Source organism: Pleurodeles waltl, chromosome 10 (assembly GCF_031143425.1).
Source record: "Pleurodeles waltl isolate 20211129_DDA chromosome 10, aPleWal1.hap1.20221129, whole genome shotgun sequence".
Classification (NCBI taxonomy): domain Eukaryota; kingdom Metazoa; phylum Chordata; class Amphibia; order Caudata; family Salamandridae; genus Pleurodeles; species Pleurodeles waltl.
The window spans coordinates 847853855-847881477 of record NC_090449.1 but is presented as its reverse complement, the minus strand read 5'-3'; the positions used below and the strand labels follow the sequence as shown (position 1 = coordinate 847881477).

General features: G+C 48.5%; 1 protein-coding gene across 1 annotated transcript in view; it reads right to left on the bottom strand.

Annotated features, from left to right (window-relative positions):
* The window catches only part of MRC1 (mannose receptor C-type 1), a 705818-nt gene that overhangs the window by 591969 nt on the left and 86226 nt on the right, over positions 1-27623 (bottom strand). The window contains exon 2 of the mRNA XM_069211541.1: positions 16385-16783. Coding sequence (XP_069067642.1) covers positions 16385-16783 — 399 coding nt within the window. The remainder of the gene's footprint in view (positions 1-16384; positions 16784-27623) is intronic.

Genomic DNA, 27623 nt, shown 5'->3' with positions numbered 1-27623 from the left:
AATAAATTTTTGCATGTGGTTCTAGGTGTGAACGGTGACCCCATTAACTCTTGCATCTATCATAAAAAAAAAACTGCTTGCAATTTCATCCTTCATGGCAACAGGGGGATCCGAAAGCACTCAAGTGGAGTATCCCCTGTAGCCAAATACTCAGAGTTCGTAGGATTTGCTCTTCAGGCACAGATTTTAAAACAGAAGCTAAGGATATGGTGGAAAGATTCTTGGCGAGGAGATATCCTAACAAAATTCTTGATGAGACATACCGGAAAGTGGGTGTCTTTAAACAGAGAGGAACTGTTCTTCAGTGGTGGATGAAGCAGAGTCCAGGAGACCACTACAGCAGGAGACACAGATCCTGATCAATCCCAGATCAGGTGTTTTTTGGAATACAATAATGAGCATCACCTCATAAGATCTATACTCGCATGGAATGGCTTGTCCTCCAGCATGATGAGCATGTAAAAGCCAAAATAGGTCAATGTCCCCAGATCACTTATCGAAAGGCCAAATCATTGGGTGACATACCCACTAGAAGCATGTTCATTGATGATGAGAAGCTGAACTGGTTAACCAAGACAAATTGAATGAGATGTTTGAGGGTAAACAATGCCAAATGATTAAGAGAATAATGTGTAACACTGATTTTGTGGTCTACGTCCTTCAATGTGACTGTCGCAAAAGATCAGTTGCAAGTACCATCAACAAGGTGAAAATCCGCACCCTACATCACCTTAGGGCCATAGAGAACCAAAATAGAAATGATCTAATGGCAAAACATTTTTGAGATTTACATCAGAGGAACCTCAGTAGCTTGAGATACTATGAAGTCAGACACATTAAAGCCCATGCTAATAATGTGAATCATGGATAATTATCCTGCTATAGAAAGCAACACAACCATATTTCAGTCATACATACTTTATATTGTTTTTATAGATATCTAATGGTTGTTGTTTTTGGAACCTCTTTTAGTGCCTGCACTTTAGAACCTTCCACTGTGGAACTTGATATGTATAGTTACTGCTGCTGACTTGTGGAACAGAGCCTTACTTTTGCTATATATGTTTGATATGATTGCAATTTTTGATGTCATATGATTCATGTAAAGAGCCACCTACAGTTGGATGTGTTAAGGGGCATGGAAATGCATATGGTATTTAGCAAATACTGCATATGACATCCTAATAATGCAACAAATGTTCAAACTTGTCTTGATGCGCAGCCCCCTCCTGGAGCCATTAATGACCCTGGGGACCGCCCCCTTGCAGGATCGGCTCCTGCTATCTCCCTAAGTGCCCACCCTTGGTAGATAGCTGTTTGTTGTGCTTGGCGGAAACATAAGTAAACACTCTATTTCCATCAAGCGGGACCTGTCACAATGCTCCAGCTTGCTGGAAGTGGAGTTCCCATCTCTTTCCCTGCCCACAGACTATGGGGGTGATTCTAACCCTGGCGGTCGGTGTTAAAGCGGCGGCCAACCCGCCAACAGGCTGGCGGTAAAAAAAATGGGATTCTGAGCCTGGCGGGAACCGCCAACACAGACAGCCACCTTAACACTCCGACCGCCACGGCGGTACAAACAAACAGCGCGGCGGTCACCGGCAACAGACAGGCGGCAGACAATGTACCGCCCACACTATTCCAACTCACCAATACGCTACCTTTTCCGGGGCGGGAGCACCGCCGATAAAAACACGGCGGAAACAGACTACGGACGGGAAAACGCTCACCACTACGCACTCCAGGAGGAAGGAGGACAGCATGGAACCCGAATTAAACATCCTACCTGCTCTCGTCTACCTTCTCATCTACCACGAGTACGAAGTCCGGCGCAGACGACAACGGTGAGTACTGCACCTACGACACACGGGAGGGGGAGGACGAAAGGTTACGGGCACACACATATGCGACCCCCCCCCCCCAACTATGTACTCACCAATGCAGAGCACCAAGTCACAGTGAAACCATCCAAACACCCCTGAAAAATGCTAGGACATAATCAAATTTGGAATAAATATTTATGTACCAAAAAGCTCCAGAAAATTATCGTACAACCATGAAAGATATTCACAACAAAACTAATGACATACACATCAGTGTATAACTGAAGTACCAAGTCCTACACATCCTACGAATTCAGCATGTCCGTGGGCCAAAGTCTTGAGAAATAAGGGCAAAGCCCACAGAGGAGACCTGAGTCCTTTGGAGAGAACACTGCAGGGGCATCAGATGTAAAAACTACAGGCACCTCAGGGGGAAGGGAAGGGGGGGGCACCACAGCCACATGAGTCCACGACGCCCGATCCACGAGGAGCCACCATGCCCACTGGACCATCCTGGGGAGTGCAAAGCCACAGTCTCTCAATGTCTCTACAGTGGGTGGGCTGCCCACTGGACCATCCTGGGGAGTGCAAAGCCACAGTCTCTCAATGTCTCTACAGTGGGTGGGCTGCCCACTGGACCATCCTGGGGAGTGCAAAGCCACAGTCCATCAGGTGGATGACAGTCTCCACTGGTCAAGGAGGAGGCATGGTGGGCACAGTGAACCATAAACGGTGCTTGAGACGGCGGTGCCCAGCGGAGCGGGGCTTGAGATGGCGGTGCCCAGCGGAGGGGTGCTTGAGAGGAAGGGCCCAGCGGAGCGGTGCTTGAGATGAAGGGCACAGCGGAGCGGTGCTTGAGAGGAAGGGCCCAGCGGAGCGGTGCTTGAGATGAAGGGCCCAGCGGAGCGGTGCTTGAGATGGCGGGGCCCAGCGGAGCGGTGCTTGAGATGAAGGGCCCAGCGGAGCGGTGCTTGAGAGGAAGGGCCCAGCGGAGCGGTGCTAGAGAGGAAGGGCCCAGCGGAGCGGTGCTTGAGACGGCGGTGCCCAGCGGAGCGGTGCTTGAGAGGAAGGGCCCAGCGGAGCGGTGCTTGAAATGAAGGGCCCAGCGGAGCGGTGCTTGAGACGGCGGTGCCCAGCGTAGCGGTGCTTGAGAGGAATGGCCCAGCGGAGCGGTGCTTGAGACGGCGGTGCCCAGCGGAGCGGTGCTTGAGAGGAAGGGCCCAGCGGAGCGGTGCTTGAGACGGCGGTGCCCAGCGGAGCGGTGCTTGAGAGGAAGGGCCCAGCGGAGCGGTGCTTGAGAGGAAGGGCCCAGCGGAGCGGTGCTTGAGACGGCGGTGCCCAGCCGAGCGGTGCTTGAGAGGAAGGGCCCAGCGGAGCGGTGCTTGAGAGGAAGGGCCCAGCGGAGCGGTGCTTGAGATGAAGGGCCCAGCGGAGCGGTGCTTGAGAGGAATGGCCCAGCGGAGCGGTGCTTGAGACGGCAGTGCCCAGCGGAGCGGTGCTTGAGAGGATGGGCCCAGCGGAGCGGTGCTTGAGAGGAAGGGCCCAGCGGAGCGGTGCTTGAGATGAAGGGCCCAGCAGAGCGGTGCTTGAGAGGAAGGGCCCAGCGGAGCGGTGCTTGAGACGGCGGTGCCCAGCGGAGCGGTGCTTGAGAGGAAGGGCCCAGCGGAGCGGTGCTTGAGAGGAAGGGCCCAGCGGAGCGGTGCTTGAGACGGCGGTGCCCAGCGGAGCGGTGCTTGAGAGGAAGGGCCCAGCGGAGCGGTGCTTGAGAGGAAGGGCCCAGCGGAGCGGTGCTTGAGATGAAGGGCCCAGCGGAGCGGTGCTTGAGAGGAAGGGCCCAGCGGAGCGGTGCTTGAGACGGCGGTGCCCAGCGGAGCGGTGCTTGAGAGGAAGGGCCCAGCGGAGCGGTGCTTGAGAGGAAGGGCCCAGCGGAGCGGTGCTTGAGATGAAGGGCCCAGCGGAGCGGTGCTTGAGACAGCGGTGCCCAGCGTAGCGGTGCTTGAGAGGAAGGGCCCAGCGGAGCGGTGCTTGAGATGGCGGGGCCCAGCGGAGCGGTGCTTGAGAGGAAGGGCCCAGCGGAGCGGTGCTTGAGATGGCGGGGCCCTGTTCAGCGGTGCTCTTCTCCACGGCGGGGCCCTGTTCAGCGGTGCTCTTCTTCACCGCCGGCCCTGTTCAGCGGTGCGCTTCTCCACGGCGGGCCCTGTTCAGCGGTGCTCTTCTGCACCGCGGGCCCTGTTCAGCGGTGCCTATCTCCACGGCAGGGCCCTGTTCAGCTGTGCTCTTCTGCACCGCGGGCCCTGTTCAGCGGTGCTCTTCTCCACGGCGGGCCCTGTTCAGCGGTGCTCTTCTTCACCGCGGGCCCTGTTCAGCGGTGCTCTTCTGCACCGCGGGCCCTGTTCAGCGGTGCCTATCTCCACGGCGGGGCCCTGTTCAGCGGTGCTCTACTCCACGGCGGGGCCCTGTTCAGCGGTGCTCTTCTCCACGGCGGGGCCCTGTTCAGCGGTGCCTATCTCCACGGCCGGCCCTGTTCAGCGGTGCTCTTCTTCACCGTGACGTTTCTGGACCCTTCGGGGACGGACTCCTGGCCTCCTTAGTGTCCTCCTTCCCAGCTGGGATGTGGCATGTGGGGTCCACCTTCTCCGCGCTCCTGCTGCCCTTCCGCTCCTTTGATGGGGCTCTCGGGCCCTTGCCTCCCCTAGATGGTGTGGGTGGTGAAGTGGCCGCACATTGCTCCTTGGGGGCAGCCCTGTCGGTCCTCGCACGGCGGCCCTTGTTTTTGCGGGTCCTCTTGCCGGGGGGGGGGCTGGACGTGTCCTTGCTGCTGATCGATGTGTCACTGCTGGCAAAGGGTGGGCTCCAGAACCCAGGCACAACAGTGACACCCGAAGCTGGGCTGGTGGTGGCTGCGGTGCTCTTGGGACTCTTTGAAGATGGATGGGGGAGCTCATCGGGGGGAAAGAGGTTAAGGTTAGCCAGGAAAAGTTTTTTAGGGCCAAGGTAAAGGGTAGGAGAAGTGGAGATGGAAGTGGAGGTAGAGGAGGTGGTTGTAGGAGAGTCAGGTGTGCTGTCATTGGGTGAAGGTGCTGGTGCTGTAGGCTGTCGTGAGGTGGATGGCTGTTGGGTGGGTGTCTGCCTGCGTTTGTGTGTCTTGGAAGAGGGGGTGACAGACACAGTGGGAGAGGACACAGGGGACGTGTAAATGGCAGTGGGGGTGGTGACTGCACGAGTGTGGACTGTACTGGAGGGTGAGGTGGTGATGGAAGCACTGGCTGATGTTGGGGTGCATGCAGGTGTGAGTGTAGACGTCACAGGGAGGGAGGAGGGAGACGAGGAGGAGGGGGACACAGGGGTGGCAGTGGCTGTTGGCATGTCTGCATCTGGGTGTTGCTTGGGTGAGTGTTTGTGGGATCTGTGGTGCTTGTGTTTGGATGAGCTGCTCTTGGGTGTTGAGGTGTGTGCAGGCTGGTCTGATGGTGTGGATGGGATAGGCTGAGGAACAGGAGACAGAGAAAGGCTGGAGGCAGTAAGAAGAGGGAGGCTGGAAACAGGGACAATGGCTGCCGTCAGTGCTGAGGCCAGAGCAGTGAACGCTCGTTGATGGGCAGCCTGACCCGAATGAATGCCCTCCAGGTACGCATTGCTCTGTTGCACCTCCCTTTGCACACCCTGGATGGCATTCAAAAGGGTCGTCTGCCCAACAATGAGCGTCCTTACCAGGTCAATGAGCTCCGCACTGAGGGCAGCAGGGGCAACAGGGGCAGGGGCTGAGGTGCCTGGGGCGAAGGAGACGCGCGCCTTCCTGGGCGAACCGGCACGGAGCGAAGACTGAGGGGCTGCTGGGAGGGCGGGGCTGGTGCGCTGGGTGGCGGCTGTACCTGTAGAGGCGGGGGGCACGGATGTTGCCGCCACCCCTAGGGAGCTCCCATCCGAGGACGTGTCGCTTTCGCTGCTCTCACCAGCGGTCCCCGTCGTGGTGCTCCCCTCGCCCTCCGGATCACTGGTGCCCTCGGTGTCTGTTCCTGGGCCCACCGGGGCCTTGTGTCCTGCAGCTCCCTCGTGCTCCGATGCCAAATCTCCTCCGCCTGATGATGCTAATGCACACATGCACAAGAAGATGAAGAGAAAGGGTGGGGGGAGAAAAAAGAAGACCAGGTTGAGTGCATGCAATGTCAACACCGTTGGCGGAGAGGACAGACACAGGTGCCTAATGCACTAAGCCGCGCATTCGGGGTACACTTCTCAGTACTACTGACTAAGACAACAGGCCAAGAGACGTCAAACGCGCACATGGGAGATGCTGGACCTTCAATGGCTGTACTTGTCACCCTACCGAGGTGGGGGCCGGGGGCACAGGGCCATGCCTAAGGGAGAGGACTACACTACAGAAAGCGCCCTGGCCTAATGTCACCCACAGCCCTCCTCCCCCACCCAGACGCCTCCACTGCGCAGAAAGATAGGAGAATGTGCTGATACTCACCCCCTTGTGTCTGCTGTGATGTCTTATAGCGCCCATCCAATTCAGGGTAGGCCACCGCCAGGATCCGGGACATCAGGGGGGTCATGGTGCGACTGGCACCCCTCCTAGGTTGGGAGGCCATCCCCAGCAGTGTTTCTGCGGTCTTCCTTGTTCCGCGGCGGATGTCCTCCCACCTCTTGCGGCAGTGGGTGCCCCGTCTGTTGTGGACCCCCAAGTTCCGGACTTCCTTGGCGATGGCACGCCAAATATCGATCTTCTGATGGGCGCTGACCTATTTGACATGTACAGGGTGGAAAGGAGGAAATCATGAATGACCTGCATGTTAGATGTGATTGGCCCCCCCCACCAACTTTGCCATATGGCACATGCTCTCATCTGTCGGGCGTTGCACTCCTCATTCGCCCCCCACCCCACCAACTTACATCCACCCCAATCCACACAGGCATAGCCCATTCCATGTGCACCCGGTGTACTCACTTGTTGGTCTGGAGGACCGTAGAGTAGCGCATACTGGGGGAGGACCCCATCCACGAGCTTCTCCAACTCTTCAGACGTGAAGGCAGGGGCCCTTTCCCCAGTCGCAGCAGCCATTGTATCTTCCAGACCGAGGTCACAGCAGCACTTGCAGTATAGGTCCTCTCCTGTGGATGATCAGGTATCGAGTGATTAAGCAGATAGAAAATGGCGGTCACGCCCGCGGCGGTGCGTACCGCGGCGGTGCGTACCGCGACCGCCGGCGCACTTCGTCATTGGCTCCTGAAACCCATAGGCTTCAATGTTAACCAATGCGGCTTTGCGCCGCGGTCTTCGACCGCCTACCGCCACGGTGTGCCCCGCCAGCGCATTGACCTCACATCCCATTGTCCCACTTCACAGGTCAGGCAGCCGCCATTTCAAGGGCCTACATGGCTTAATTTTGACTGCGACACACATGCCTAGGCCTTGCATTGCCACACATACACGCCTTTCAACCCATTGCCATTCTTTAACTGTGCAAGCTGTCTGTACGTACCTGTGGTTTGGCTGACTCTGTGCTCCATGTTGTCCTTCCTAGGCACCGTCCGCTGGGACTTGCGATGAGAAGGAGGAATCCTCGCGTGTACCGACCGCTGGTGGACCTGTCGACAATGGAAGAACGCCATATATTACTTCGATACAGACTTGACCGTGCCACTATCCATGAACTGTGTGCCCAGCTGGAGCCAGCCCTGATGTCCCCCATCCGCCAACCCACAGGGATTCCCCCTCTGGTGCAGGTTTTGTCAGTCCTCCATTTTTTGGCCAGTGGGTCATTCCAGACCACAGTGGCCATGTCATCTGGAATGTCTCAGCCTATGTTTTCTAAGATTTTGAGCAGAGTGTTGTCTGCCCTGATGAAACTCATGCGGAGCTACATCATTTTCCCAGAGGAGGGTGACTTGCCTACAGTGAAGGGTGATTTCTATGCCCTTGGACATATCCCCAACATCATTGGTGCCATTGATGGGACCCATGTGGCTTTGGTACCCCCAAAAGACGATGAGCAGGTGTACCGAAACAGAAAAAGTTATCATTCGATGAATGTCCAGGTGGTCTGTTTGGCTGACCAGTACATCTCCCATGTAAATGCCAAGTTCCCAGGGTCAGTGCATGACGCGTATGTGATGCGAAATAGCAGCATCCCCTATGTGATGGAGCAGCTACAGAGACAACGTGTGTGGCTAATAGGTGACTCTGGTTACCCCAACCTGCCGTGGCTACTGACCGCAGTGAGGAATCCCCGGACAAGGGCAGAGGAACGGTACAATGAGGCCCATGGGCGTACTAGGAGGGTGATTGAGCGAACCTTTGGCCTCCTGAAGGCCAGGTTTAGGTGCCTGCATATGACAGGTGGATCCCTAATGTACTCACCAAAGAAGGTGTGCCATATCATCGTGGCGTGCTGTATGCTTCACAACCTGGCTTTGCGACGCCAGGTGCCTTTCCTGCAGGAGGATGGTCCAGATGGTGGTGTTGTAGAAGCCGTGGAGCCTGTGGAGAGTGAAGAGGAGGAAGACTCAGAGGACGACACAGACAATAGGGACAGAGTGATACAACAGTATTTCCAGTAACACCCAGGTAAGAATCACCCACGCCATTTCACAATTGGTTCTAGCCTCCTGCATCTGTACTTTCTGTAGTTCCCACCAGATCTTTTTGGGTAATTTTTGTTTTTCCCTTCCCTTCTCAGTGCTGTATGACTCAGTGCCTGACTTCTGCTTGGTTTGCCCATGAACTACAGCGTATTGACATTGGTATGTTGTCATCACTAATTGACAGAACAGATATTGAACAGTAATATGTAATACATTTGCTAATAATACAGCATGACTCCAAACTGATTTGTGAGCAATATGTGATTTATTTACAGTGCTAGATATTGGTACATGTGATTATAAGGGTGATGGGTGGGGGTGGAGTAATGTCCATGGCAGAGTCCAGTTCTCAGTCTCACAGGTGCATTGTCCTTTTGCCTGTGGAAGGATGGAGCAGAGGCAGTTCATGGTTGGACAGGGTGGCAATGTGGGACAGTGGGAAGAGTTCAGGGGGTATGTCCTGCTGGCGGGGGTCTTGACATCCTACTCTGTCTTTTTTTTGGATCTCAGGCTCCTCTTACGGGGTGGTTGTTCTTCAGCAGGAGGTGGGGTTCTGGTGGCCTGCCGTGGTGTTGGGGCCTCCTGTCCACTAGCGCCGGCGGAGGTGGTAGGCTGTTCCTGGTCCGGGCTAGTGACAGGGGCCCTGTGTGGTGCCACATGGTCCCGCAACGCGTCTTCTATCCTGTTGAGGGCCAGGACGATGGTCCCCATTGCGGTCCCGATGATTCTCAGCTCCTCCCTGAACCCCATGTAGCGTTCCTCCTGCTGTGCCTGGATCTCCGTGAACCTGGCCAGTACCGTCGCCATCGTCTCTTGGGAGTGGTGGTAGGCCCCCATGATGGTGGTGAGGGCCTCTTGGAGAGTGGGTTCCCTGGGCCTCTCCTCCCCCCCCCTGTCGCACAGCAGCCCTCCGAGCTGCCCGGTTTCCCCCGGCCTCTGTCTCCTGGACGGTGTGCCCGCTCCCACTGCCCACTGCCCCCAGGTCCCTGTTGTTGTTGGGGTGTTGGGTTAGCCTGGGTGCCCTGTAGTGGCAGACACACCGCTGATTGACGTGTCCTAGAGACAGAGGCATGGGCCCGCTGGGTGGGAGCTGTGCTGGTGTTGGCAGAGGGGGTCGGGTCTGGTGTGGCCTGTGTCTGGGTGAGGGGAACCGACTGCCCAGAGGTCCCCGATGGTCCGGGCTGGTCATCAGGTTCAGTGTCGACAGAGCTGCTGTCCTCACTGTGGGCCTGTTCCGGGGGTGGGATGGACATTTCTGGACCCTCCTGGCTGGTGTTTTGGCGTTCGGGTCCTGCATGGGGTAAGAGAGTTTGGTTATTGTTTCTGTGTGTGCAATAGCGTGCGTGTTATGGGTGCCCTCGTCCCCCAGTGCAGGCATTCCCTTGAGGGAGGTGTTGTGAGGGTAGTTAGTGGGGGGGGGGGGTAAGTGCAGTGGTCATGCTTGGGTGATGGGTGTCCATGGATTGTGTTGGCATGCAGGAGTTGGTGTTGGGATGGGTGGGTTGTGCTGGTGAGACATTGTCAGGGAGGATGTGTGCTGGGGGGTTGGGGGTGAGGGTGGGGGTGTGGGTTGGCATGCTGGTGGGGTGGGGGGGATCTAGTAGTTGAGATTGGACTTACCAGAGTCCATTCCTCCGGCTACTCCTGCGAGGCCCTGAGGATGCAGGATGTTGAAGACCTCTTGCTCCCATGATGTAAATTCGGGAGGGGTGGGTGGGGGTCCGCCGCCAGTCTTCTGGACCGCGATGTTGTGCCTGGAGACCATCGATCGGACCTTCCCCCGTAGGTCGTTCCATCATTTGCGGATGTCCTCCCTATTCCTGGGATGCTGTCCCACCGCGTTGACCCTGTCCACGATCCGCTGCCATAGCTCCGCCTTCCTAGCTATACTGGTGTGCTGCACCTGTGAGCCGAAGAGCTGGGGTTCCACTCTTAGGATTTTCTCCACCATGACCCGGAGTTCTTGGTCTGAAAAGCGTGGGTGCCTTTGGGGTGCCATGGGGTGGTGTGGGTGAGGTGTGGGGTGGTGTATGTGATGATGAGTATGTTGGTGTGTGGTGCTTTGTGCTACTATGTGGTGTGTGTGATGGTGTAGTGTGCCTCAGTGTGTATTGCTATGGATTGTCTGCTGTGTCTCTCTCTCCTTCTCTCAGTAATTGTGGTCGTAGGGGTTTGTGGGTGATGTGGGGGTGTGTTTTATAGTTGATTGATTGTGTGGGAGTGGGTTGTGTATGTGTATCAGGTGTGTGTATTTGTAATTGTCCAATGTGCCTGTGTTTTGGTGCTGTGTGTGTATTTTGACCGCGGCGGTGTGTACCGCCAATGGAATACCGCGTTGGAAGTCCCGCCGCGTTGATTCGTGGGTTGTAATGGCATGGGCGTTTTTCTGTTGGCGTGACGGTGGAGGTTTGGTCATCTCCAGTTTATCGCTGCCCGCTGATGTGGCGGCCTGCAGTGGAGGTCGGATTTTTGGAGGTTTGGCCGTTGTGGGTCAGAATGACCGTGGCAGCTTTCCGCGGCCGCGGCGGTGTTATGGCGGTCTTCTGACCGGCGGTAAGCGCCTTTTACCGCCGAGGTCAGAATGACCCCCTATGTGTCATGCCCAAGGTAACTATAACTAGCACTCTCATCATGCATTGCTAACTACCCCATATATTACATCACTCATAACATCGCCTATAGCATCATTGATAATATCACTGCAATATTTTGCAGTAAAATTATTAATGAAAAAACTGTGCATGGAGGGACTGCGACTTATAGTTACCTTAGGACACAAGTTATAGTTACTTGAAATAACTCTGACTATTACTGCTGAATTTCTATGGTTTTGTCTGTCTGAAATGTGAGCCTAACTATATCATCTCTGGAACCTTTGTTTTTTTATGTATATATAAACCTTTCATGTAACCTTTGTTTTTTTATGTATATATATATATATATATATATATATATATACATATATACAAATATATATATATATACATCAAAAAACAAAGGTTACATGAACCTTATAGTTAGGCTCACGTTTCAAATGCAAAAAAACAGACGTTATAGTTAGGAAACGGAATTCTAAAAACCTTTAGAATTCACTTAAAAAAACCTAAGGTTACAGGGACGTTATAGTTAGGTTCTGAATTCTCTTGCACAAAACCAGAGAAATCCAGAGGAATACATAGTGTATTTAGCCCTGGGGAAGTGGCAGTCCCTGGGGCTGTGGGGTGGCACATGGCTCCAACCACATACATAGTGTATTCAGCCCTGGGGAGGTGGTGGTCCATGGGGGTGCGGTGGGGCCGTGTGGCCCCCCCACATTCATAGTTTCTTTATCCCTGGGAAGGTGGTGGACCCCATGGGCGGGGATGCAACCCCCTGCATTCATAGTGTCTATAGCCCGGAGAGGTGGCAGTCCCTGGGGCTGCACAGGGGCCGCCCGCATTGCCTGCCCTCCTGCATTCATAGTATCTGTAGCCCTAGGGAGGTGGTGGTCCCACGGGGCCAAAAAGTGCCCTATACGGGGGTCCCATGTCCCCATCTCCTTTATTTTAACATGCCCCCAGGACCTGGCCCAACCAGGGGCTTCATTAAAACAAGTACTGAGCCTGCGCTTATTTTTGGGGGGATTTGTGACCCTGACACAAATTTGCTGCAAATTCTTTTTTTTTAAGTGCCTTTTTGCCGTTTAGCACCGGAGCTAAGGGGTCAGGGTGTCTGCTACCCTGGCCCTTTTTCCTATTTGTTTTTTTCTGGGGCTCCGCTGAGTCCCAAGATGGCTGACAGCACTTCCTGGTTGAAGTGTTGGCAGCCAATCCGAGCTCTGCAGCTCTCTGCATAAGCTCATTATTATTCGCAAATCCTTTGCACTTCTAGATATCTATATTTCTTTTTCTTTTAATATACAAAAAACTACTGAACTTATTTACAATAAACAACAACAAAAACTTTTTTCTGGACCAAAAGCTACCTTTCTGCCAAATTTGGTGTAATTCCGTCCAGCAATTTGGGCTGTAGCCATGTTCAAAATCCCCATAGGAATTAAAGTGGGAAACACTTTTTTTGACCCACAGTTTTTCTTGGCTCCCACTTGACAGGTCACCCTGAAACTTCCCATGTACAACAAGGTTTTCGGGAACACTTTTTAAGGAACATTTTGTGAAGATTAGTGAAATGGTGCCAAAGATATAGGCAAGTAAAAAAATGCTTTTCTGCGGAAACATGGTCCTAACTATAACTACCTACTGGCAACCGAGGGAATTTCGAAGGCCCTGGGACCACCACCTCTCCAGGGCATTGTTAATATTGAGTGCGGGGTGGGCCGTGCGCCCCCCCTTCACTGCCCCAGGGATCACAGTGAATCACAGGGAAGGGGGTCCATTTCTGACCCCCTGTAGCCAGGTGGCCACCACCTCCCCAGGGCTATAGTTGTTGGAGGGGGCCACGCGGCCCTCCTTGAGGAGCCACTCTTGATTACTGTTAACCCTGGGGACCACCACAGCCAAAGTTAGCTCCTGCTATGTCCCAGGGTGCCCACAGCAAACACTCCATTTCCTGACAGCAGGACCTGTTAAACGGGTCCTGCTGTCAGAAAGCTGAGCTTTCATCTCTGTTCCCTGCGTGCAGATATACATGCAGCAAACAGAGTTGAAACCTTCGCTTCAGCAACCACAGGACTGCTGCTTAAAGCAGCTCCTCGCTTGCTGAAGCAATGGGACCATGGGAGAGGCCTTGAGGCTTCCCCCGTTGTCCCAGATAGCCTGTAAAGGCACATTATAGTATATATACTAAATAAAACATGTAGGGACCACAGGGGAGCCGCTCCTCCCACGGTCCCAGATACCAATAAAGGGCTAAAAAAAGGAAGTTTAAAAAAAAGAATAGCTTAGTGTGAATTTCACAGACCTTTACACTGAGCTTTGAGAGTTTGAGTCCTGGACTTGTGTCCCTCCTTTTTTCAAATGTTTAAGGCACATACTGAAAGGTGATCTTACTCTTTTTACTGTATATGACAAATACATTTTTCTTTCCAATTTGTCCAGAAAGTATATCATATATAAAAGAGTAAAAAAAACCTCTATCTCTCTACATCTCACTCTCTTTCTCTCTCTCGCTTTCAATCTTTCGCCCACTCACAGATCCACTAAGACACTTATGCACGCACTCACAGACCCACTCAGACACTCACGCACCCAGTGAAAGACCCACTGACCCGCGCACATACTGACGCAACACTAAAAATCTGATGCACCACTCTCACACCCAGACAGGCACTCTCACAACAACGTTTTCACCCAGATACACCCCCTCACACTTATTCTGACACCCAGAGAGGTTGCGGCCAACTCCTGCCGTGCAGGAACAAAGGGCCGTGCACAGCGTGGGGTCGGGTGGTTAGGGGGGTTGGCCGCAGGGTCTGGCTGCAGTCAAGGTCTTGCGGGCAACCTCCGATGTGCACGGGAGAAGACTGTGTATAGTGCAAGTTTGCATGCTTATAGGGGGGTTGGCATCAGGGCTGTGCGTAGCGGTGGTTGGATTAACAAACGTATAGTAATGAAAATGACTATTTAATAAAAAAAACATAGAAGTTCACTGAAAAAAACAAAGGTTACAGTGATGTTATAGTTAGGAAATAGAACTTTTTTTAAACATAGAAATTCTTTGAAAAAAACAAGGGTTAAAGGGACGTTATAGTTAGGGACACATTTTAAAAGAACAAAGCCATAGAAATTCACCAGTTATAGTTAGAGTTAGCTCAAGTAACTATAACTCGTGCCCTAAGGTAATCTGCACTTTTGTGCAAAAAAAGTTGTTTCTAGCTCAAACGGATGAAAAGTTACTAAAAAGAGCCACAATCACATGTTGCTGTGCAGTGGAAGTCCTTTCGCAAACGATTACTAGTCAGCTTTCTGTAGCGTTTTTTCTGTTTATGGTGTCACCTGGTACTAATGAGGTGTAGAAGTACAAAACACGCGGTAATATTATCACAAATTGTGCTGCATTATGCTGCATAGTTTGCCTTTTCTTGCTACATAAGACAGTTTTCTTGTTTGCACTAGTTTTGCTCCAACTGTTACTGGCTTTTAAAAATTTAAGGAGATGTAATACAATTTCGTATGTGTCAGTCTTTGGGACAAAGAGCAACAATGTCCCCATCCATACTAACTTGTGTCCCACTTCATGATGAAAGATTATCTCTGTAAATCCATTGTTATTCCTCCTGCCCTGCAAATGTGAATTCAGGAGCAACTTCCCCTTCAAGCAGATGTCCGCCCTATTGCAACAGGAAGATTTGTACACATTAGTTTTCGTGCTGTCAGATGTTTTGGAAATGCACTCCGTATGAAACAATTGCTCAACATGCAACGCTGATGTTTCAAACGCTGAGGCCTGCTTCTGTAGCTAGAAAGCTAAATTCTTAGAAACGTGAGCTTGGTGGTATTGTAGATCCTGTCAATTTAACCAGTTGAAGGAATGGATTTAACAAGCTTTTAGTTTGACTCCCTTAATTTGTGAAGGTTTTTTTAAATACATATTTACTGACACACAACAACGAGGGTCCTAGCTGAGGCAACTTTGTTCTTTATTGAGACCTTGTGTTTGAAGACACTTGGCGATCAGTTAGCTAGCCATCTAGCTGGATCCAGACAGATCTCAAATTACTGGTGAGCCCTGAGTATTTGTGGGCGTACATTCCTCTAGGGCCATACATCACTCAAGACACATATAAACTCTGGAACTTCCTTTATTTGTAGGTACTGATACTTTGTAAGTCAAGTTCTGTTTTAGTTTGCTTAATTCCGAATTGTTTTTGATGATTGAGAACCTCTGTGGTCTCAAATATTATACATTACTGATTCTACAAAATAAGCATTTTAGTGGGAATGCGTGCTCATCTTTTTTACAGTGTCCTGTTTGCTTCCGCCAAACGTTAGCTGTTTACAAATCTTGGTATACCGGTATGAATGGTCCACTACTGAATTACATTGGTTTTATGTTTTTTTCCTGTTCCAGATGACTTCTGAGCTTGCGAACACAAGAACTTCATAAACATCAGATCTGCGTGGATATTAGCGTTTTCTGTATAGCCTAATACCTGAGTTTTGATTGCTTTCTCATTGTGTTAATTAATTACAGAGTTTTACAGATTTGTATTTATAGATATATTAGGATATTATTAAAGTGTTGCACTATTTCACAACTCTGACTGTACACTCAAACTAACTGACGTATTCAATTATACACACCGAGGTTTTTCCCACATTCCGTCCATTGTGTTCACTTTGAATGTTCATTCACACCTGTCCGGAAAGTTAAGGAAGATTAGTCAGGTCATTGCTTCCATCGCAGAATTTACTATCTTGGACACTGGCTGGTGGTGGATCATAACACTGTCACCTCTTCATCCTAATGTACCTATCCTCCACTTTTTAAATGTGATGCACGACTCGGCCAATTTTCTAGGTAAATCTTCTCTTTAACTAGATTTGTTTTAGAAAAAGACTAACCACTAGTTATTTATCAGCCTCTACATTTGTTTCTCAAGTGGGTCCAAGGTATTACATACACACCTAGGCATGGTTCACTGAGGATCAGACCCCTATTCAATTTGCCACCAGCAATGATTACAATGAAAGGGTGTCTTGCAGGTTGCAAATTATTTTGTGTTGTGGCGCCACGTGCATTATCCTCCGTTTTTTATTCACAACTGTTAAAATGTGCAGTGACCAGTCATGAAAGTAACAAGCTGTGTGGAAATCGCTTCCTGTAAGTTTTTTGGAGCGCCAAGGTCATGTGTTGCCATTTCCAATTTATTGTGTAGAAATTGTGGTTATGTCATTATCCGGTTTCCCAAATAACTTATTTCCCTTTACCCTCGAGAGATACTCTTACACAATATTTGCAGAAGAACGAAACATCCCCTAAATGTGTGAAAAAACACATTCCACTCTTTTGATACTTAAAAGAATGACAATTACCTTCATAACCATGAGAGCACAAATCATCGGAGGTTCCATAAATCTTCCATTTGCTCCAGCCACCTGCCCCTTTAAATAGAATAATTCTATCCTGCCTGTTCCCATAGTTGAAGTACAAATTTTCTCCTTGGATTGAAAAAAGAGTTTCATTTTGGCATTGCCATTTTTGAAGGTCATTCTTGGAGTCACAAGGGAACAAAGCAACTAATGCCATGTCTTTCTTTGATGTCACTCCCAAGCAGAGCTTTGACTCCATGTTAATGAGCTGGTGTTCTGAAATCCACCGAAACTGCTGTGATTGGCTCTTCTGATTGCACATGGCAACTGTGACTGAAGTGCTTTCAAAAGACTGTGCACAGCGTTTGTGATCTTCATTATATATCAGGAACCCACTGGAATCTGCAAAGAAAATCATAAAATCATTGGGTTTAAAACGAAAATATAAATTTTACAATCGATGCGAGTCGCATCACTTAAACAGCTTTGTGTCTGAAGTATTTATATATGGTTAATAAACACTTGCAAATATTTTAATTTGTCTCCAGTAATTTAGGCAGGGCTTAATGTTAGTATGATATTGCGCCATATAATATGCTTCATTTGTTGCCTTTGAAATTCCTATACATAACATTTGCACCAGCAAAAAAAAAAAACATTCAACACCTGCTATTTCCAAAAGAAACAATATTGGAAGTATATTCAACAGATATAAGAAAGTGCTCTTTTTGACCTTTTTTGTTTGAGTGTGTATTCGTTTATTTATTTATTTACAAAGAGATTATAGAGATACAGGCCATTGATGCTATCTGATGTTCTAAATTCCTAGTAGAGTTACTAAATAGCAGTGGTTGGTCTCTGTCACAGTATCAACAATTTTCAAGGATACTGTAGAATGATTTTTTAAACATGGAAGGCCACATGATACTTTTTATTCAGAGCATACAATCCCAGTTAATACAGGAACACTACGATATTTAATGTTCTTTGGCAATCTCACAGGTCAGCTGCCCTTTCATTGGAATTTGTATGGAAACAGAGCAAGAGTACCCTACGTGTGTACTACAGTCCTATGCACTTTTTCATTGGCTGTATTCATATAGCTCAAAAATGTCCCATGCAAGGACAAAGCGCTTTGCCTGGTAGACAAATAATGTGTGCAAAGATGTGCTGGTTAAAGGTGCACATGCATATCCACCCGCAGGGCCCTACTCTTGCTCTCCACCTTTGGTCTGGCACGGGAAGCCGCCTCCTTGAGTTATCTTGGGATCTTTCTTACTAGTTCTATCTGCACCCTCTATGACCATAACATACCCCCTTGCTGGTGGCCCTACTTAAGAATCTTTAACGTTGGCATAGGTTTGATATTACGTGGCTGATCCACATAAATAGTGTGAAAACTAACTATTGACCCTTATTATGTGATGTAGTCGAGATTTTAGTGCTTTCTGTCATGTCACGGACGTCATCTATATGTGACAGTTTACCCATTATGTTAACCAAAGTTCTAATAGTTTGACTGCAGAAGATTCACAGTGAAGTCATTTCAAACATGCACTTGTGTGCAAAAGTAGAAAAGTGTGGTTCTGTGTTATATTGATTAGAATGTATTAACAGTCCTTTTGTTTAAAGTAACTGTAACATGAATTTTAATGAAGAATTTATTAATGTTGAATTTAATAAAATTGTATTTATTAGAATGTATTAATCAAACGTATTGTTTTAACTCACTTGCCTTAGCCTAAGTAGGACTTCTAGGCTCATATTTCGTGACTGTGCAGAGAAATACTGATTCATTTTCATAATATGAACTTTCTTTCAGACTTCGTTCCCATGAAAAGACTAGCTTTGGTAATAGACCCCTATTGGTTTAGATCTAGAGAGAGGTGAAAGAATGTCCTTGAATGTAGAACATTCTGAACTGTGGCCTGACAATAGTTTCAAAGCTACAAAGATTGATGATGTTCCCATGACAGACTTGGGAAGAAACACCAGTGTTGCAGTTTGGAGTTATATGATCGATTTTAATTGGATGATGCCCCTGCAACGTAATATGGACTGTTACCCAGAGTGAATCAGATTTCTGTATGAACTTTAATAGGCCGTTGCCCCATTGGACTTTGGCCAGATTCCCACTCAGAATCCAGACAGATGCCTTCCTGATGAAGAACCTTGAATGATTATTTCCTTGGAGGGATATCTTCCTCTCTGCTTTGCCTTTTGAGATGACCAGAGGAGACTTAGAGGTTTTCTCCTAACCTCTGCAGAATATTAATGATCAAGCTTATTACATGCTGCCGCTTTCCATTTTTACATATATTTTACCAAACTTAGTAGCTTGTTGCCTGAAATTTTTTTCCAAATTCTTTCTGCCCTTTTTGTTCTTTTTGTCCTTTGCCCGCATATGTTCCGCCCCGCACATGTATTTCCCTGATTTGGTAACTGTAGGGTTTCCTTGTGCACAACTAAATTTTGACTTGTCTGATTGGAAATTGAGTTGATGATTGTCAAACCTGAGAAACACTTTATTTTTGTATATCTTCTTGCTAATGTTTTGTACTCTCCTTGTTGAACACTTAGTTTTATTAATGTTAGTTGGCTGAATTTATTTAGTTTCCTTGGCCAACCCTTGGTGATCCTGTACCTTTATAATTGTGGATTGAGAGTTGTCTACATGATTTTGAGTTTAAGTTTGTAATAAACCCCTTAACTGTATTCTTGACTGGAGTTTTCCTTATATGTCCACAATGGTCATATTGTGTAACTTAAGTGGTTTGCATTGAAATTGTGTTAATTGTTCTACCTCATCTATGGAGGGTCCCACGATCAGTAGACTTTGATGAGCATTGATTCCTGCGAAGGATGAAAAATGCTCCAGCATACCTGATGCACACTTTACTCCTATGGATCCCTCATGACATCATCCCCCATATTCAAAAACAGTTACAGCAGTTTGTGTGGCACAATTCAACAACCAGAATACTCAGAGCTACACTTGATAAGAGAACAACCGATGGGCACCTGGGGTTCTCTAACATAGAATCATACATTCACTTTTTCTCAATTGCAGTCTGCTCTCGACTGCAATCATCTTCCCTATACTAAACTCTGGATGCTCTTCGAAGAGGAATGCCCCACCATCTCCTTACAGCACATCATGTGCCTCATGATTGCTTTTCACCCCCACAGACACCATTGAATGCTACTGCTATTCTTTTGGGACACTGGGATAAAATCAACCATTTCCAAATGGCCAGCATATACCCCTCCCTTTTTTCCCCTACTGTACGCAACTTGGAGTTTCTGCCAGGCATGATTGATCCTGTTTTGCAGACTGGAGGTGGGGAGCACCACCACTCTTTTGGGGACTTTATCAGGGTGGGTTCACACTGGATAGGCATACTAGTAGGCAGCTTTTCCACCTGACTGCAGCAGACAAGTTTCACCTCAATTAACTCCTGAACTAGATGAATACACAAATGGTGAACGATAATGGTAATAGAGCTAAAACACCCCTGGAATAGCTGTTTGCCAATGAGTCTTCCAGGAAAGGCATTACCTGCCTTTACATGTCCTTTTGTAGTCTTTCCCAATCGTGGTGAAACACCTGTCAGTCACAATGGGAAGAAGACTTGGGTATCAGGATCACAGATGACATCTGGTAGAAGCTCTGGTCATGTGCGACTAAGACTTCCATCTGCCTACAGCACAAGGTGAACTCCTACAAAATCCTCACTAGATGGTACTTTACTCTGGTCAGACTCCATGCCATGGTTGAAACCCCTGACCTTTGGTGGAGGAGCTGTGAAGCCAGGGCTGATTACATACACATGTTGTGGCAATGTATGTATGTGAATCTCTTCTGGTTGGAGGTCCTCCATCTGATCCATCAAATTTGTTTGGTGATTCTGCCTTTGAACCCATTGGTGCTCCTAGTAGGCGAGGTGGGAGAAGACTCGGTCTACTCGAACACTACCCCTAGGGGCAAACTGCTTACTTTCTTCCTCTGGCAGTCAGACTAGCAATAGCCCACATCTGGAAGAACCCCCCTCCCTTTTAGTCTTCCACTATGGTTGACTAAGGTGTCACATTTACGCTATTGAGCACCTGACCACATTAATTACAGAAAAGATATATAAATTTGAAAGAAGTTTGCTGCCATTCAAGACCTATGTCAAGATGGACCCGGTCAAGGTGAATCTGCCATCACCATGCCAGATACCTTGCAACGAGCTTGGCTGACGATGTTCTACTTTCGTCCCCAGACAGTAATTCTGAGGGTGATGAGGATGAGCTTCTATGATAGGTGCTTACTTATGTGACTCTGTAAAAGAGTAACTTGTTTGTTTAAGCCATGCATGTTCTGTCTTGTAATTGTACTGCGAGACTCTGTACAAACCCATGTTGCCAATGTGATAATAATGCTCTTTTATAATTTGTGTATTTTTTTTCTCTCTTGTGCTGTAATCACCCTGGACTCCCGACTCCCATTAAAATCCAATTAATACATTATTAAAAAAGGTGCACATGCATCCAAAGGCACACGCCTAAAGCAGGAAAACCCTTTATGAAACAAAACAAATAAAATAAAATGTATGTATCGGTATGCAGCTCATTCTGTTGTAGTGATATCTTGTTATTCTGTATTTTTTACACGCATTGTTAGAAATAGGATTTCGATTACAGATAAACTACGAATGTTTCTTAAGAAAGAAAAAAGTACATACTCATAGGATCCTCTTCGAACATGGGCCGCACTGTGGAACCAAAAGCAGTTCTTGAAAAAATGCTCAAACCAGGCCCACTCTTTTCTTCTCCTCTTGATACATTCCTCCATCTATTTGTTCTCCTATTTCTTACCTCCCTCTCCTTTCTCTGTTCTCTCTGTCTCTTTCTCACTCTGTCTTCCTTCCTGCACCGTCTGCAATTCTGCAATTTACCATGGGGAGCTGGTAAAGACACAAGTGGCCGTGTTGTAGAAGTTCCTGGGGGGGCACAACGGGCCCCTGTGCCCACTTTGCACACCCCCTGGGGCACTTAGGTATTACAGAAGGGGCCGCATATGCTCGTGCGGCTCCTTCTGTAATAGCAAAAGCAATGGCACTATCATCAGAGGGTGTGCCCTCATTTGCATTGGTACATGGCCCCATGCAAATGAGAGAATCTCTGTGCCCCTGTGCCTGCGCCATATTATAGATGTGGGTGCAGCGGCAAAGAAGCTGTCAGGAGGTTCACTGACGGTGACCATCTAAAAGTTGGTGCACTATCAGTGCGCCCCCCTGATGGAAGCTCTCTGGAGGGGGAAAGGGGTCCTAAGGACCCCCCAGACACAGTGGCGGTTTCTGTGTAAGGGCGTAGGGGCTACGCCCTCTTTACTTCCAGGGTGAAAAAGAAAGCAATGTGCATTGCTAAATCTGCCTTTATTTACGTTTTTTTACCTGTTTGTTATGTACCCTTACAAACAGAAACTTGAACAAGGGGCTTCTCTGCGAGACTGATGCTTTTTATACATTTGCAAGTCGCTCCCCTGGTGGGCGGGCCCAGAGTCGAGAGTATTTTGCCGGGCTGACAATCTCTCAGCCCTGAGGTCTGTGAGGTCATCAGCTCGGCAAAGACTTTCCACAAGGGCCAGTCTCCACCCCCTGAGGACGTGGAGATAAGTTAGCCCTGGGCGCTTCAGACCCTATCCCTGAAGTGCTAAGCCTCCACGTCAGTCAGGTAGTGGAGAGAGTATCGACACCCCACCTTCCCACCTCGTCACAGGGTGGGGTGGGACTCACCCTGTGACGAGGTGGGAAAGGACCTCCTCCCTGTGCTTATGGTCCATGTCAGAGCAGCCTGAGCCCGCGTGCCTCTGAGGAGACCCCACCCCCGCATGAGGCCCTCTACATCTTGCCAGATGGCTATCAGCAGACCCTCGTGGCTCTGGCAGAGGAAGGCCCCTGCACTTGGGAGGAGATATCAAGACTCAAAGTACTAAGTCTCCTTTAACACAGCGCACGGACCTCGGTGTCCCCTGCACCTCTGCCGTTCATTCTGGAATGCTCTGACCCCTTCCGTCTCCCTTTCCTCCCTTTCCACGTTTCCATCCCTCAGCCTTGCTGCACAGAGGGCTCCTGCAAGCGTGCTCCTCTGTACCGGAGCACACCGCCTAGCACCTGCAGAGAGCACCCTATCTTTGAAACATGCCTGTTTGTAATCGGAGGAGGGTCCAGTCTGCTTGGAATTGCAAAGTGAGTGGTCTCGTGAGCTCCTGGGCTGCATGGTTTATTCTGCAAGGGGCCTGCTGCGGGTTCCCTACAGAGGGGGCGCTGGACGTAAAATACATGGGAAGCGTCTTTGTGCATGGATGGCTACTGCTGTATACTTTCCAATAGCGCGGGGCTTATTGTGGATTTTCTAGCACTTTACTGAGGTACATCTAGGTTTGCGTGCGTGCTTCAACTGTGTGTAGGGCATACCTGGCCCGGGCACTGTTACTGCCCAGTGCGGAACATACTGTAATGTATGGAAATGATACTTCTTACACGTTCAGCAGGTGTAGTGGTCTTGAGCGAGATTCCATCCTTTACTTTGGTTAAAGCATTGATGAAGTGCATTTTCGCACCTAACATTTGAGGCAGACACCTGTACAAAGCTGCTTGTTTGCCTCCTGCATGCGCCCGCTTCGGAGTGTTGTTACTGTGTGCCTCTCCCGTGTCATTTTAAAGAATGACCGTTTTACTAGTCGAGGTGAGCTTTGAGCGGTTGCCCCATTCTTTGTACCGGACGTCCTCATGCATTGAAACTGAAATTGCATTTATTTAGTGCTTGGTATAGCCGACGAGACATTGAATGCACTAGGTGCTGACTCCTTGGCACAGCCGCTTATTTGTTCCTCCTGCAGATGGTACCGTGGGCTTTAGATGGTGTGAGAGGAGGAAGGCAAGGTGCTACTATACTTGTCAATCACACGAGAGCCGGATCTATGCAGGCTCATCTGACATCTTTTTTGCTGTGCTAGGTACTTGCCAAATCCCAGTGGTACATTCCCTCCCCCACACCAAAGGGGCTCAGTGGAGTTACCAAATCGAAGGCAACTGCAACCTTCGGAGGCAGGGCTCGGGTTTGTCACAGTGGACATTTCCACAACCCCACCTGTCTCTCGTAAACTGCTTGATATGAGGTATTCAATTGTGTAATAGCCCGCCGAGGTTCTAAATACGTCTTGCCCATGATTTGATACTTCGCAGATGACCCTTGAAACAGTACCCTTTTACAGTTATTGTTTTTATTCAAGTACAGCGCCTTGTCCAGGTGACTAGATATGCAATTTGTCCTGCAATATATTCATTAAAACCACCGAAAACACACAAGTTCCATTTAGAAGTGCAAAATTGTCTTCTGAGGTGCCAGACTGTGCAGAATGTCTGCTCAGCTCTTCCAGGCAGCAGTCTCACGTTCACATCAAACACTGAAGTAAAGGCTGCTCATCAGGTTCAGAGGGGGCACCCCCTCCCTCACCAGGGGAATGTTATCCGATTCACAGCACATTCCGCACACCTGCTGCACAGCTGTTTGACCCACTTAGCGTGGATGGAGCCGCAGCCAACCATTGCATTGCTGTTTGCATGGGCAGGAACCACAAAGATGCAGGCTCACATGTGAACCCTGGTTAATGCTGCTGTGCGTGTGTTTAAGCGGACAGGCAAGAGCTTTTGGTAAGTAAATACTCATTTATGATGGACATGTGGCGTAGTTAATGGTCACTATTGTTTTAGTGTTTTTTTCATGGCAAATAACCGGTGTTGGCAGCTAGCAAAGCAACACACGGAGAGTAGAAGTAAACAAATGTTTAATTCATTAACATAAAAGATTGTGCTGGAAATGCACCATTTTATACCATTAAAAAAAAAACATGGGGAATCGAGGCTGGCTTACCAAATAACTCCATGCCCACCGAACGTTAACTCGCCCCCCTCTTGCCCAAGCTGCGGAATCCCAGCCCCACCACTCTCAAACTTCACCATCCGCCACTGCCCAGACATTCCCTTGCAGGCGGGTGCAGTCACTCACAGTAGCTGGCTCCAAGGGGATCTCTAATCCCCTTTAAAAGTGCATACAGGATGTCGCCTGCACAGAAAAACAGAGCGGCTTTAAAGCAGCTGCTCCTTTTTTCACTTGAATGTGCTCACAGCTGCCTTAGGAGCAGCGCATTCAATGTAATAGGGCATACTTTCTTTGTTTGCGCAGAGCACGGCCACTTTTAAGGTGCACCATGGTGCAAACAGAGACAGTGTGCCCTATTCTTAATAGGGCCCCAGGGGCTCCACTGCTTGCAACCTCTGAGCAACATTTGAACATTTTATTCAGCTCAATTTGGCCACTGCAAAAGAGGTCTATGGAATACAGGCTGAATATACAGTAGACTTAAAAAGAAAGTCCAACACAGACTGCCAGGCCAGGTCCCTTCTTCTGTCAAACAGCCCAACGACGTACCTGCCACACTGAGAGTAATCACTGCTGTCCGAACTGAGTCGTTAAACATAGCGCGCAATAGGCTTTTGTCTAGACTTACACATGAGAGACCGGTCAAAGAAGAAATTGCATAGAATTATCAAGTGTATCTTTTATTTTTTACTAGAATGGGCATTACCATTGTGCCTTCAAAGAATCATTCTGTCGATTTTTAATTAATCTAATGCGTTCCATTGGCAAGACTCCCATAGTTTCAGCCAAAGGATCATTGCACAGTGACATTGTAACAGCTGGCACTGGTGAGACCCATCTGTATAATGTCAACGGTGCGGTGACAAGAATGGAGTGAACTTGGGTGTTTCGGCAAGTGACATAGAAAGAGGGGAAAGTGAACATCCGAGAGGATGAAGACAGGTCTGAAACGTCCTCTGCCCAAACCTCACCCTGAAGCAGCCACCACACTTATTCCAGCAAATCGATCCATGTTCAACTTTTTAGTCCTCACACTGAAAACGCCACGACATTTAACTGCCACAGATGTCCCCCTCAAAATGCACAGCATGTTTACCGGGTAAATAATTTAGGGGAGAATATGCATTTGAAAGAAGACACCCATTGAAACAGCCAGGAGTCAAATGCCTGCAGGCGATGCCTTGTGCATTTATGTGGTGAATTAAGTTTGTGGGCTAAAGCATTAAAATAACACATGCCAAAATTAAAAGATATTCACGACAAACATGAAGCCACTTGATGTTTACGTTCTGAATCACAGCAAAGAAGCTTCAATGTGTGTGAATTTAACCATGTGCACCATGCCACACCGCTAGTGCCAGAAGCCATGCCACACCAAGAGACGAATCTTATTTTTTTAAGGCCATGAATGAACTGCCATCGGCAGAGATACGAATTTAACTAAAGACAAAACATCCGTTGGTACGAGGGGCGTGGTTGAAGTCTCAAGGTGCTGTTCAAAGAACACGAACTCTAGTCGGAAGCACTACTTGTCCACATGCGATCAAATGATCACTTAACGACCCCTCACTGGACGAGGTGAAAACGACATATCACAAATTCTGATACACCAACTGCTGCACGCACTGGGAGGGTTGGGGTGGGCTCAATCGTAGTATTTATCAATTGCTGTACAGTGGTTGTGTGTTTACAAAAATGTAGTTCACAGTGGATACCTGTAGCAGGACCCAGGCAACAGAGCGGGCATTCAGATATGCTTGACCTGACTTTGGGAAGGACCATATCCCTCGGGGAAGATGCCCCAAGTAGTGTTTAACTGATAGGAGGAACCTCTATTAAGACGCTGATATTCTCAGGCTGCCAGACTAGGTCAGTTGGTTCCTCGGATCTAGGCGTAGAGAGTTCCAAAGTTTGGCACCCAGGAACCAACATGTTCTAGAATGTGTGTTTTCAGGGACCTTGCAGTTAATGCTCTGTGCAATATCCAGGTAGACGTAACGTATATGAAACTGAGAGACCTGAGGGAAAAAATGAACTTCTTTTTTCATATGGGGCTTCCTATCGTAATTTTAACATTTTGCCGTGCTGTATAAGGCAGGTTTTTGTCTAATGCTGAACTGAAAAGCAGCTGTTTCTGCGAAATCTGTAATTGAATTGCTGCACCAGGTCCTCTGGGATTCGAATTTGTGACTGACATGTTATTTGCGGACCTCAGCAGTGAGTGCTTAACTCACTTCCTTGTTACAGGAGGCATAAGTACTAAGAGAGCATGTTCAAAGATCGAAATCTTGTAAAAATAAATATGTCAAGACCAGAACCCAAGTAGTCAATTGAAAATCTGTACTTTATTGGTGATTTTGGTTGAAAGAATGACTCGCCTTTTTTCATTCAACCACAACAAGGTAGCGCAGTGCTATTAGTTCGCAAACAATAGAGGTCAGGTGGTCCTTTAGTGAGAAGTAAAGATGGTAACCATCCCGACTTTCAGTGCCTTGTGGGGGGCAATGAGATTCAAAATGTTTCGAATAGACTTCGGATGGAGAATACTAGCTTTCCGCCGCAAGAAAGGTCCACAATTCTAGCGCATCAAATCCTAGGAATGACGAAGCAGTTAGCAGAAGAGGATCCCAAAACTTGAAATGGTGCTAACCTGAGACACCAGGTCATGTGGTGTCAAAGAACTTGTAGCAGACACAGAGCACCTTTTGGAGAATACTTAATAAAAGTGGCAACCAGTGGAGCTCTGGAAGGTGGTTGGAAATGGGCTCCCAGCATGGCAAACTAAGGACATATTCTGAAGCAACTGCTTTTGAGGGATCATATACTCTTGAGGCATATTACAGAATTCTATGTCATAACTTAATCTCAAAACAACTACAGCCTGAGTAAAGTTTCTCTGGCAAGAAAAGGTCAATTGTCTGGTTACAGACTGTGGAAGCAATGGAAGTGAATGTGAAAACCATTTATAAGCAATAGAATTATTGGGAGATTAACCAGCCAATCAAGTCCTCACTTTTCATTACAGCAGATCTGCTATCAATATTCAGGGCTACGCATTTATGAAGCTGAAATCATGAGCACTTTTCACAGATTAAAGCAAAGCAATCACCTCAAAATGCTTAATGCAGACTCTGGCCGATTTAGTTTAATTTGAAGTAGAATTGCACATTTTTAGCCATAGTCACACACTAATTCACTCCGTTTTTGCTGGACACAAAGGATGCATCCTTTTGTGGGGTCCGAAAACATGAAGCAGAATGTAAGTTCGTACCACATGCATGTAATGCCAAAGCAACAGTTCACTACTAGAGGT